Source organism: Callospermophilus lateralis, chromosome X (assembly GCF_048772815.1).
Source record: "Callospermophilus lateralis isolate mCalLat2 chromosome X, mCalLat2.hap1, whole genome shotgun sequence".
Classification (NCBI taxonomy): domain Eukaryota; kingdom Metazoa; phylum Chordata; class Mammalia; order Rodentia; family Sciuridae; genus Callospermophilus; species Callospermophilus lateralis.
In genome coordinates, this window is record NC_135325.1 from 47,948,010 (window position 1) to 47,961,948 (window position 13,939).

A 13,939-nucleotide genomic window follows, 5' to 3' on the forward strand; every position below is an offset into this window, starting at 1 on the left:
AATCTCCATGCTGTATTAATTTGCAGTCTCACCAACAACCTTTTTCCCCACATCCTCACTAACATTTATTATTATTTGTATTCTTGATAATTGCCACCTGACTGGAGTGAGATAAAATCTCAATGTTGTTTTAATTTGTATTTTTGTAATTGCTAGAGATGTCTACCTTTTTTATATTTGTTGACTCTATTTCTTCCTTTGAGAAGTATCCATATAGGCCTTTTGCCCATTTATTAATTGAGTATTTGTCTTTTTGGTATTAAGTTTTTTAAATTCTTTGTATCATCTGGATATTATTGTCCTGAGGAACAGGTGGCAAAGATTTTCTCCCATTCTGTAAGCCCTTTCTTCACTCTGTTGATTATTTTCTTTGCTGTAAAGAAGATTTTTAATCTATACAGTCCCACTTACTGATTTTTAAATGTTATTTCTTGCACCATAGGAGTCTTGTTAAGGAAGTTAGTTCCTGTGCTGACATGTTGAAGTGTTGGGCCTGCATTTTCTTCTAGCAGTTGCAGGGTTTCATGTCTAATTCCTAGGTCTTTGATCCATTTTGAGACTTTTGTACAGGGTGAGAGATAGGAGTTAAATTTCATTCTTTTTAAAAATTTTTTTTAGTTGTAGATGGACACAATACCTTTATTTTATTTATTTATTTTTATGTGGTGCTGACAATCAAACCCAGTGCCTCCCACAGGCTAGGCAAGCATTCCACCACTGAGCCACAACCCCAACCTCAAATTTCATTCTTTTACATATGGATTTCTAATTTTCCTAATTGAACCCAGCGTCTCACACATGCTAGGGCCACTTTAACACTAAGCTAACTGCAGCCCTTTTTTGTTTCCTTTTAATTTTTATTAAGACACCAAAGGTCTCACTAAATTGCTGAAGTTGTCCTTCAGTGGGAATCCTCCTGCCTGCCTCAGCCTCCCTAGACAGGCATGGGCCACAGTGCCTGACTTCTAGCTTAACTTTCATTGTGCTTAGAAAAGAGCTGCTGTATGATTTTGTCCTTTAGAATTTGTCACAATTTGCTTTGTGTTCCCCTTCATGGTCAAGTTTGGTAAACAGGTCATATTTTCTCAAAAAGAATACACATTCTCTAGTTGTTGAATGCAGTGTTGTAAGTATGTCAATTAGGTGAGGCTTGTTAATAATTTCTATGTGGTGCTGAGAATCAAACCAAGTGCCTCATATATGCTAGGCAAGTGCTCTATCTACCACTAAGCCACAACCCCAGTCCTTCACTGAAATTTTTTTGCCTATTCCATCACTTACTAAGGAATGAGTCTTATAATATTCTACCATAAGTATAAGTTTATCCATTTTTTCATTTTAATTCTAATTTTCATTTACATATGTTGAGGTTATATTACTAGGTGCATACAAGTTTGTTTATGCTTCCTGAAAGATTTAACTGTTATCATTGTGTTTCATCCCTCTCTGCACCTGGCAATACATTGTATGTACCTTAAAATTTATCTTCTTTGCTATTAAAGTAGTTAAACCAACAAAGAAAGAAAGAAAGGCAGAATTGGTGCAGAGGGCATCATTAAGTGGTCTTGATCAGACTGTGGTCTGGTTGACTTTGACCATCCCTTCAGTTCTGTGTCTGGGAATAGCTCCAGAGATTGTCTGTCTGTCTGTCTGTCTGTCTGTCTCTCTCTCTCTCTCTCTCTCTCTCTCTCTCCCCCCCCCTCCCTCCCTCCCTCTCTCTCTCCCCCTCCCTCCCTCCCTCTCTCTCTCCCCCTCCCTCTCCCTCTCCCTCTCCCTTCCTCCCCTCCCTCTCATATAATTCTGGAAGCCCATGATGACTACACCACTCTGGGCATCTGAAACAGGATGTAGCAAATCTAGCCTCAGAGTTCAAGGAGGAGAGAGGTTAGATAAGTTTAGGGCTGACAAAACTTGTACTGCTAGTTTTTAATGAACATTCCTTAAATGATTAACACTGCATACATGCAGAACTGAGTAGTGTCACAAAGTTTTAAGTTTCATAAAGAGGTAAAAATGAAGGCAGAGATGGCAAGATTTCTTCTGCTTTCAGTTACTCATAGCATTTGTATGGGTCTAGGGAAAGAGCCACTGCTATTAGTAAAGGCAGACTCTCTTAGATCCCTGTTACAGTTTCTTATTACAAAGGACCGAAATATATTTGGGTCTGTTAACAAATGCAAAATGATTTGTGGTTCAGTGAAATGCTTATTTCTTAAAAGCAAACAACAAAGGTAGATAAGACCTTCAAACAAAATAGAACAAGACAAGGAAGGATTATAAGAGAACTTTAATCTACAAAAAATTGTCTAAAAAATGGGAACCCATAGTCAAAAGACATACAAAGCCAAATCCAAAGCAAAGAATTTAAACTAATTCTTATATGTTTCTCTCCTGAGTCAAAGAAATTTACCCCAGGAAATGGAGCTGGACTCAGAGGAAGGGAATTTTAAATCAGAGGCCTCTGAAGATCCAAAAGCTCTTCCCAAAGTAAAAGGATTTTTAAATGAGGTCCAACCAGTTTCTGCCTTTTAAATGGTGAAAGGGCTCTTTTATTTAATAGGTACCATCGAGAGAGCTGTTTATGATGAGGGGGGTTGGGGAGAGAACTCTAAAGAAATTTTTAAAAATAGAAATCATTCTCATTCAGAAGATCCAGAGCTGGGGAGTGTAATTCAGTGGTAGAGTGCTTGTCCTGGCCATTGAATATTAGGATATAAACAGGTGTGTTCACTGCAATCATGGATTAATCAAAAGTTGTATCAAGTAAAGTCTAGGGGGTAAGTGGCAGCCCACATTATCTAAAATTTTTATAGCTAACTAAGTAAGGTTGAAACAACAAGGTCAAACATGGAGGAAGAGAGGGAGAGAGAACACTAGTGAGAGTGAGTGCAGGAGGAGAGCTCAGCTAGAGTCACCCTTTTTACATGTGCAAGTCAATGAATTTTGACAAATACAATAACATAAACACCACCACAATCAATGTATAGAACATTTACATTACTCCAAATTTTTCTTTCTCCCCCATTTGCAAGTAATTCTTTCACTCTCTAAACCTCGCTACCACTGAACTGGTTTGGTTTTTTGATTTTGTCCCTTACATTTTACCTTTGTCTTAATATTATATAAATTGAATCATACAGTATGTAGCCTTTTGTATTTGGCTTCTTTAACTTAGCAGCATACATTTTTAAGATTCGTCTGTGTTGCTGCATATATGAATAGTTTGTTCCTTTTATTTTTTGCTGAGTACTATTCTATACTACAGATGTATCACAGTTCACTTTTTCACTCACCAGTTTAGGAACATTTGGGTTGTTTCCAGTTTGGGGAATGGAGCTGATGAAAATATACATGTACAGGCGTTTGTGGGAATATATGATTTTATTTCTCTTGGGTAAACCTAGGAGTGAGATTTCTTAGTCATATGGTAGGTATATGTTTATATATACTTTATATATTTTACAAGTAACTGCCAAAGTGTTTTCCAATGTGGTTCTACCATTGTGCTTCCCCACCAGTGATATATGAAAATCCCACTTTCTGTAAATCTTTACCATTGCTTGATGTTATCATCTCATTGCTTCATTTTTTTTTGTTGTTTTTTGGCAACATTCTATTGGGTATGAAGTGGTATCTCCTTGTAGGTTTTAATTTGTACTTCTGTAATGACTAATGATGTTAAGCATCTCTTCATGTGATTGCCATCTGTATATCTTCTTTTGTGAAGTTTGCTGAATCTTTTGCCCATTTTTTTATTGTTAGTCTTATTAGTGAGTTGTTTTTTAAGCAAATCTGATTTCTTCCCATATTAGGATCAATGGGAGGGAATTTCCAGGAGACATGTTTCTCCATAATATAAAGAAAATGTGTTTAACAGAGTTTTCCAGCAATAGAATGTGCTTCCCAGGAATTGATAAGTTCCCCATTATTTCAAGTGTTACAATAAAAGCTGGGTAACTGATTATTAGGGATAATGTAAAGCACATTTATGTGTATTCTAGATGACTACACCAAATAGCATCTGAGGTCATTTGAAACTCTTGACAGTTTATGATATTAAAATAAATCAAAGGTGTAAGGATGTGGCTCAATAGTAGAACACTTGCCTACCATGTGCAAGACCCTGGGTTTGGACCCCATCGTTGCAAAAAAAAATGAAATAAATTAAGTCAACATCATGTTAATCAGGCAGAGGATTTATTGGTTGCATCAACAAAAGATAATACATTCTGAGGGAGCAAACCTGCAATTGGTAGAACCCCTCTCATTAACCTGGCCAATGAGAATTGATTCACAAGCTGGGTGTGCTGGCACATGCCTGTAATCCCAGAGGATCGGGGTCGGGGGGGCTGAGGCAGGAGGATGGCAAGTTCAAAGCCAGCCTTAGCAACTTAGCCAGGCAAATCGAGACCCTGTCTCCATATAAAAAATAGAAAGTCCTGGGCATATGGCTCAGTGGTTAAGCACCCATGGGTTCAATCCCTGGTATCCTCCTGCCAAAAAAAAAAAATCCCCAGCACCATGTAACCATGTAGACAATAGAGATTCTCTGTTCCTCTTTAGAATCCACAGTGAATATTCCTGACAACATGGAGGCAATTGGCTGTACTTAATCCATATTGTACATGTGGAATAATTATATCCCAACTACACATTTTAAAGCAGCCCAAGATTATTCCCCAAAGTATGTTGCTTTGTGTAGTTCTTTATCCCCAAGATGAATGAATCAATGAAAAGCTAGACATAACAGAGAAGACTAGAAACTATTCTCCTCTCTTTTAACAAAGCCATTTTGTGTCTGCCCCTGAAGTCTGTGTAATTTTTATCACTATATCTCAAAAGACAAATCACTAAGATTTGAGAGGAAATGAGGGAGAGGAAAAAATAGCTGTTTTTAAGTCCTTAAAGTATGTCAGATACTTTCACATTTTTAAGTCAATTAAGTTCTCACAACAACCTTGTCAGGCAAGTATTTAAAAAAAAAAAAAATATATATATATATATATATACACACACATATATATATATATTTATAAATTGCACATTTTATATAATATATACTTAAATATATACTTATATATTTATAAATGCATGTTACATTTTATATTATATGCATATATATGCAAATCATATAAAATGTAGTTAAGCATATATTTTGCATATTACATATATGCACACACATACCTATGCACATATACATATGATTACATATATTCGTTGTGATTTTTGGCAAGGCTATTAAGTGGCATATCTAGAATTCAAGCTTCTGTCATCTGATTCTAAATCCATTTTGTTTCACATAACACCTCAATGTCCAAAATAGACCAAAAGGCAGAAGCATCCTTAACATGGACAGAGCAAAAACTGAAAGGGACTATAATTCATGTTCGCAAATATATGAAGTCTGTGTATTTTGTTAACTTGGCTTTGTTCACCAAATTCTTATACATAAGAACTGAAAAAGCTCTTTGAAACCTAAAAATTCTGCTTTGTGCTGGGGGTAGAGTGATTGCCTAGCATGCACCAGGCCCTAGATCCCATTCCAGCACTGAGAAAGAAAGGGGGGGGGGGGTAGGGAGGGGGGAGGGGAAAGGAAAGGAAAAGCTAAGTTTAATTTCAGTATAATAAGCTGAAGCACTATTTCACAATAGTGGCTTGCAAACTTATGAGACTCATTATGCACCCAAGAACTGGTATAGACTGAAAACATACTAGCTTTGTGAAAAGTTTATATAAATTGATGAGTGGCATATACCTTACGGATAATTAAGAGAGATTGGGTTACGTAGGTTATAACCCCAACTTTTGAAATTGATATTAATGAGGAAGACTATGCCCTTTCAAAACATAATTCTATATGTTGGCACCAGAATTTGATCCCACCATCAGAGAGACTCCTGGAAGATAACTGTCTAAACCTTGGAAACAACTGGAAAAAACCTTAATGCTAGGAGGTAATTACAACAGAAACAACTCATGTGCAATTCTTATATTCTCATGAAGTGTCCTTAGGTCCTTGGGCACAACCTATGGGCCTTGACCTCATTCTCTCCATTTCTTCAGATAAGGGAGAGAGAAGGTTTAGCTCTTTGTTAGAAATTATAAAACAGTGAAAGTAAGTAAGACAGTAAGCTCGAACATTAGAATCAACACCTCATTGTTAAGTGTTGAACTCAAAGGGAGATGTCACTTGCTGACAAATTTCCCCTGATCATAATCTGGGGATTTCTATCCTGAGCCAAAATAGGGAGTTTAGGGGAGATCTCTTTCAATTGCTAAAGCTACAACTGCTGTCCCTATTTGAATTATAGTGTGTGTTTTAGTCAGCTTTTTCATTGGTGGAACTAAAAGACCTGACAAGAACAATGTAGATGAAGAAAAGTTAATGTTGGCTCACAATTTCAGAGGTCTTAGTCCATAGACAGCTGACTCCATATCTAGGCTCAAGAAGAGGCAGCACGTCATGTCAGAAGGGCATGGCTGAGGAAAGCAGTTTAGGACATTGCGACAAGAAACAGCTCTGCTCACCCTGAACAAAATATAAACCCCAAAGGCACAACCCCAGTGACCAACTTCCTCCAGTCATATCCTATCTGCCTACAATTTCTGCTAAATTAATATGTATCAGTGGATTAGTTCTCTGATCAGGTAATACCTCTCACAATCTAATTTCACCTCTGGAAATTCTTCCATTTCTCACACATGATCTTTTGGGGGACACGTTATCTAAATCATAAAAATGTGTAAATTGCAAGGTGATTCTTTCTCCACGTTTTCCTCCTCTATCAACTTAAGAGCTTTTATTCATCAATTGCATGAAAGGTATTACATAAAATAATCTCAATTTTTTTACAGTATTGGGAATTGAACGTAGATCTTTATTCCTGCCAGGCAAGCATTGAGCACTGAGCTATACCCCTAGCCCAAAGTAATGTGATGCTAATAAGTAGCTATTTTCCTGTTGTTCTGTGTCTCTTTCCTGCCTTACAAGGAAAGTCACTTTGAAATGATCAAGCCAGTCTTTGTTATGTGTTTCTACTTCCTTTTTAAAAATTTACTTTTTCCACTATTGGCTATCAAGCTAAGGGCCTCATACAACCAGTGCTTTACCATTGAGCTACATCCCTAGCCCTGTGTTTTTAAACTAAATAGTTTCCAACCATAGCTTTTAAAGAGAAAATGTTAGATACTTTGTCACAGCAACAACTCTTAGCATTTGTATTTCTGAAAATATATAGTAAAGTTGCTTTACTTTCCTCTTTTTCCCACTTTGATGCTCATCTTATTTCATTCAGAGTAGTCTATCTGCTGCATTCATTCTTATTCACACAAGAATGTGTGCACAGGGGCTGGGGATGTGGCTCAAGCGGTAGCGCACTCGCCTGGCATGAATGCGGCCCGGGTTCGATCCTCAGCACCACATACAAACAAAGATGTTGTGTCCGCCAATAACTAAAAAATAAATATTAAACTTCTCTCTCTCTCTCTCTCTCTCTCTCTCCCTCCCTCCCTCCCTCCCTCTCTCACTCTCTCTTTAAAAAAAAAAAAAAGAATGTGTGCACAGACATTGCATACACACAGACATACAGAAACACACACACACAGTCACTCATTTCCCAAGTAGTCCCTGGGAGCAACACCTAGAAAAGGCATCCCGCTGGCCAAACATGTTGCTAATAACAAGTTTATGCTACTTCAACCATGTAATTTCAGATTCTATCATTTTTATCCACGTATTTATGAATCATTATTTTAGGAATAAAGCTCAAGTAATCATTCTAATTTCAGAACCTATTACCATAATGAGCTATTCACATTGCAACACAGTGACTAAACACAAACTACATACTTAGGTAGATTTTTCTTTGGCAGTTGGTCATGTTCCCTATGGCTTATTTCTGCTCCTCTTGCAAACCTTTTCACCTTGTTGAAAGAAAGAGAAAAAAACGTGTGTGCGCGTACACACACACACACACACACATACACTTCAAGGGTTTTTGGCTTTCATGTGGTAGATAATCTTAGCTCCTGCAGCTTCTGATGCCCCACGACTATCAGATAAGCAAAGGGCTCTACTGTGCTTTTATTTACTTTTTTTAAAAAGATGTTTTCCCATTTCATTCCAATGTCAATGAGTCATGACAGTTCAGGGATACAGTTCATAAACTGTTCAGTTTCTCTAGTGATCTGAAACCTCACTGGAACATCATATTAAAAGAAAGACTTAGTGTCCTTGCAGTTTATAAAAATGACAGTTTTAGGTATAAATACTAATTGTAAAGAAATATGTTGCAGGACTGGAGTTGTGGCTCAGTGGTGGAGCACTTACCAAGCATGTATGAGGCACTGGATATTTTCAAAACCACATATAAATAAATAAAATAAACATCCATCAACAACTAAAAAAAATTAACAAAAAGAAATATGTTGCATGTTAAGGCAGAAAAGAATGGACTTGCATACATTTGGGACCATAGCTTAGGAACATTATATTTTTAAATATATATTTTATATATAAAATCATATATTTTATATATAAAATTATATATAAAATTGAGAATAATGAGGCCTGCCCATAGTTCAAAAATAGTCATTTCACATTGGTAGAGATGAAGTAATTGGCTGCCAGGGATGTTAGAGATGGGCTTCCTCCTTTGGATGGTAGACTGGGCAACCAAATGGCCTGTGAGGTTCTCTTTCTTATGGTGTTAACTCAGAATGAGCTTGAGGAGTTGCTAGATTCTTAGACTCCTTTTCAGATTACTGATTCAGGATCTTTGGTGTAGGGCTTGGCAATGTGCATTTTAATAACCTCTCTGGGTAAATTTGATGCAAACTGAAATTTGAGAATTTCTGTTCTAAGAAAATGAGTTCTGGACTGGGAGTGAAGAAACCTGGTTTCTGGTTCTATTGCTTCTATAACTTCACTTGGTAACCCTGATCAAATCACTTGTCATCTCTTAGCATCATTTACCTCTCTATAAAATGAGTGGTTTGAACTAGATAATCTCTATGGTCTCCACCAACTCTAAAATTTTTATGAAATCTATAGTATAAACTATCATATCAATCTATGGAATTACCTTGATTTCATTAGCCACAAGATCCTTCATTTTACATGTCTGTAAAAACAGCATCCATAATTTATGTGAATCCTTGGAATACAGAAATGAGACCCAGCCATTTCCAATTCCATAAGCAAACCAGTCAATAATGTGTAGTAGGACCTGGATGAAGTTAAAGTCCCACACTTCCCATCTCAATCATTGTAATAAAATGTAGTTAATGCCAGTAAAATACTTCCAAGTGTAAGAGTTTAGTTATCAGCCTGGTGATCTAAATTGGTTAACCCCATTACCCTTGATCTCTATAAACAAAGGTTGCCTAAGATAAAAAAAATCATGATAACACTTCACAAAGGATAGACTATGGAGCAAGAAGCATTCATTTATTAAAGTTGAGAACATAAATCAAATACAACTTTTCTCATTGGCAACTTGGCAATATCTACTAGAAGGCATACCTTTTGGCCTGGCAATTTTACTTTAGGGAGTTGATCCTACACATATTTTTTGTGCATGTGCTAACCAATATACATACACATTATTTATTAAAGCATTGTTTCTATTAGAAAAAGAAGAGGAAAAAACCCAAAAGTTCCATCAGACAGTCTGGTTCAATAAGTTATAGTAAATTCATGCAATGGAATCTCTTGAAGTCTTTTAAAAGGAATTGAGAAAGCTCACTCTCTCCAAATTATATAAAGTGAAATAATCTACAACTCTAAGTGAAAAACAAGTGTGGTACAGAATAGTATATAGAATACTGTATAGACTACTACTAATATCAAATAGTATACAGACTAATGTGTAGAATACTACTATTTGTATGGAAAGCACACTAGTGATTTTTGTTTTTAAAAAACTTCAGAAGGATACACAATAAATTATTGTTTCTAGGGAAAGGAACTGGGCAGATGAGGGACAGGGATAAAAAGGAGACTTCATTGTATACTTCCCTAACTTCAAATTTTTAACCTTATGAATGTATTACTTTTCAAAAACAACACAAAGAAAAATTTTAAATACCATAAAAATTTCATGTTTATTGTATGAATACATTTATAAGCATATAAAAATGAGAAGATCTGGAATGATACATACCCAACACCAAAGAGATGTTATGCCTTAAGATGAGGAGAGTGGAAGTTAGATGTATGTGTGGGGTGAACATTAATCTTTTACTTTATATTCTTGAATTTTAAAATGAGATTTCATAATTACTAAAGTCAAGCACATATAAAATGTCTTGTACTGTGGGGCAGGAAACATGGGCCAGAGAATAAGGCATTTTTCAATTTAGCCATAAATGTATGAGAGGTTCAGCCCTGTTACTTTTATCTTGAGTCACATCATTCCCTTGAGTCTTTCTGATGGATTGAAGTAATAATACCAAGCCATTCAAGGACTCACAATGAAACAAAAACTGACCTTCAGTTTTATAACCACTTTGGTGGAGAATACCAAAATTCCCCATGTTAGAAGAGCTATCTAAGAGGCAAAGGTTATGAAAAAGAAGGCAGTGGAGAGCCACTTGTACAACTGTTTTAGAGGTACATCAAAAATGTGTAATGTTTTGGGCTACTGAAAAGAGCTTGAGACCTAGAGTCAGAAGTCCTATGTCTAATACTTGGCTATTAACACTATGCCATTTTATACACCACGTGTGTGACTTTGGTTAATCAACTACCCATGATAATTAATTAACTACCCTATACTATTATTGCACAATGTTATTGAGAAAATAAAGTGAGATAATATGGAATATTATAATGAGAGAATGTTATAATCTCTAAATTATATAGCTGTCACATTTCATTACTCCCAGTGTCAGGGATAATAACAATAAAAGTAGCTTTTCCTATATTGTCATAAAGGACATTTTCTGTTTTACTCACAGAATCACATGGCAACTTTTAGAGCATACAACTTCCAGGAAGTCTCTGCTTCAAAATTCGGCATTATGACTTATTTCTGTCACTGCTTGGGAAAATATTAGAAATGAATATTTCATAATAATACTAGAGAATACTTGGCAATAGGAAAACAAGATAAAAATTTGTCATGGAAGTTTGTCTTTTTGAACTCTCAAAATGGATAAAAAATTAACATAAGTCCTGATTTTTTTTTCATTTCAGTTATCTACCTCATACTCTACCATGCCATTTTTGTGTTCTTTGCGTGGACCTACTGGAAGTCTATCTTTACACTCCCACAGCAACCTAACCAGAAGGTAAGAATATTGGTTACTTCATACATGCTAAGAACAAAGGAAAGTAGAGATGCTAATAAAGCAAGAAGAGGACAAAAGTGGAGCAATTAAATTCCATTAAAAATAAAATCAGGGTAATCATTTTTTTTTTTTAATGAGCTCTTGTTATGTTGCTCAGACTGGCCTTGAACTCCTAGGCTTGAGTGATCCTCCTGCCTCTTCCTACCAAGTCCCTTGGGTTTTGGTTGCACACCACCATGACTGGTTTAAGTTCATCTTAAAGAAGAACACTTAGTGATAAAGGTACATTAAAGGTAAGGTAGACTATTGAATGAGTTTGTGAAACCACTAGTCCTGGATATCTTAAGACTAGGAAACCACTACCTGTACTGTGATTTAATTAGAAAAAAAAACAAGGACCTACTTCAATTCTGAGACCTCAATAAGTTCAGTTCTATGAAAGCGTATTATTTTCATACCCAGCAAGATTCTGAAGAAAAATATAATTGTTTAATCAATCATTTTCAAGCTGTGTTCTCTTAAATCCACATATTTCATGCAGTATTTGAAATTCATGAAGGAATTTGTGGTTATATCAGGCATTTATTATGTGATAAATGCTACTAAGCATTTATCTAAGCTAAGTTAGATTCTGAAGTAGAAAAAAAAAAAAGCAATAGGAGAGATTTTACCAGTTTCCAAACACTAGGAAAAATGCAGATCCAAATTTTCTCCATTATGGATCAAAATGATACCAAAGGAAAAAATTAAACACAGAGAAAGGCAGTGATGCAGGAATTGAGGAATATGGGGGATATAATATAGAGAGAAAATAAAGAGCAAAATGGCAGAAATCCTTCCTAATGAATAATTACTTGAAGTATAAGTGGATTAAACTTTCCCTGTAAAAGGCTGATTGACAGAATGAATTTAAAAAATCATGATCTATATTTAAGCTGTCCACAAAATTTAACTTTAGAAGCAAGCCATAAAAAGGTTGAAAGAACAGAAAAATATATAAGCAAATAGTAATCAAAAGAGACCAAGGGTGGCTATTCTAATATCAGACAAAAGAGACTTTAAGTCAGACTTAACAAGAGTCAAAGACATTCTATATTGAAAAAAGGGTCACTTTATCAAGAATGTGAAAGTTATCAATAAGAGAACCCCAAACTATAAAAAGCAAAAGCTAACAGATTTAATGGAAAAAAATATAAAGTCATACAATAATAGAGAATTCAACACCATATTTTCAATAGTAGATAAAAGAACTAGACAGAAGATCAATAAGGAGATGAAAAATTTGAACAACACTGTAAAGCAGCTCCATGTAACATACCCACTTCAAAACAGCAGAATACACATTCTTCCTAAGTGCATTTTCCAGTATAGACCACACATTAGGCCACAATAGAAATCTCAGTAAATTTACAAGACTGAACTAATATAAAGCATCTTCTCTGAGTACAATGGAATTAAACTAGAATCAATAAGACAAGGAAAACTATAAATTCACATATATGTGGAAATTAAACACACTCTTCACCAATGGATCATATAAGAAATCACAGAAAAATTAGAAAATTCGTCAAGATTGTTTTAGTCAGCTCTTTTTTGCTGCTGTGACCAAAAGACCTGACAAGAACAATTTTAAGGGAGGAAACATTTATTTAGAGTTAAGGCTGTCATAACCCAATCATTTCTCCTTTGAACCTTCTTACATCGTCTCACACATGGGCTTTTAGGGTACACCTAATATCTGAACCATAACAAAGATGAATGAAAATGAAAAAAAAAAACAACCCATGGGATTCAATAAAGTTGTAAACACGTTTAAAAAGGATAAGTATCTTAAATAGTCTAATTTTATATCTTAACCAGAAAATGAAGAGCAAAAACCAATGAGATGCTAACTCATAATCATTAGGATGCCTACTATCAACAACAACATATTAAAAATACAGGGTGGGGAATGGGGAGTTAATTAATGAGTATAAAATTTTATTTTGGGTCATTAATAAAAGTTCTGAAGGTGATGGTGATGGTGGCACAACAATGGGAATATACTTAATACCACTGAGCTTAATAGAAATGGTTTTAATAGTTAAATTTTGTTATATATATTTTATTACAATAAAAATGGACCAGACCTAAATATAAGACCTAAACCTACAAAATTCCTAGAATAAAACTTAGGGGTGGGGGACTGGAGTTGTGGCTCAGTGGTAGAACACTTCCCTAGCATGTGTGAGGCACTGGGTTCGATTCTCAGCACCACATATAAAAAAAATAAGTAAATAAAATAAAGGTCCATCAACAACTAATAAAAATATTTTAAAAACTTAGGAGGAAATCTTCATAACCTTGGATTTGGCAATGGATTCTTAGATGTGACAACAGAAGCACAAACAACAAAAAATAAATAAATACATTTGATATTACCAAAACTAAAACTTTTGAACATCAAGCAACACTATCAAAAAAATGAAAAGATCACACAAAGCATGGTAGAAAATATTTGCAATTTATACATATGATGTATCAAGTGTTCATAACATATAAATAATTCTTAGAACTCAACAACAGAAGATAAACAACCTAATTTAAAACTGGAGAAGAGACTTGAACAGACATTTCTCCAAAGAATATATACAAATGTCTAATAAGC

The 13,939-nt window shown here is 35.1% G+C and overlaps 1 protein-coding gene across 1 annotated transcript in view; it reads left to right on the forward strand.

Annotated features, from left to right (window-relative positions):
- The window catches only part of Zdhhc15 (zDHHC palmitoyltransferase 15), a 92,729-nt gene that overhangs the window by 27,244 nt on the left and 51,546 nt on the right, over positions 1 to 13,939 (forward strand). The window contains exon 3 of the mRNA XM_077106341.1: positions 11,198 to 11,292. Within this exon, the coding sequence (XP_076962456.1) occupies positions 11,198 to 11,292 (95 nt within the window). The remainder of the gene's footprint in view (positions 1 to 11,197; positions 11,293 to 13,939) is intronic.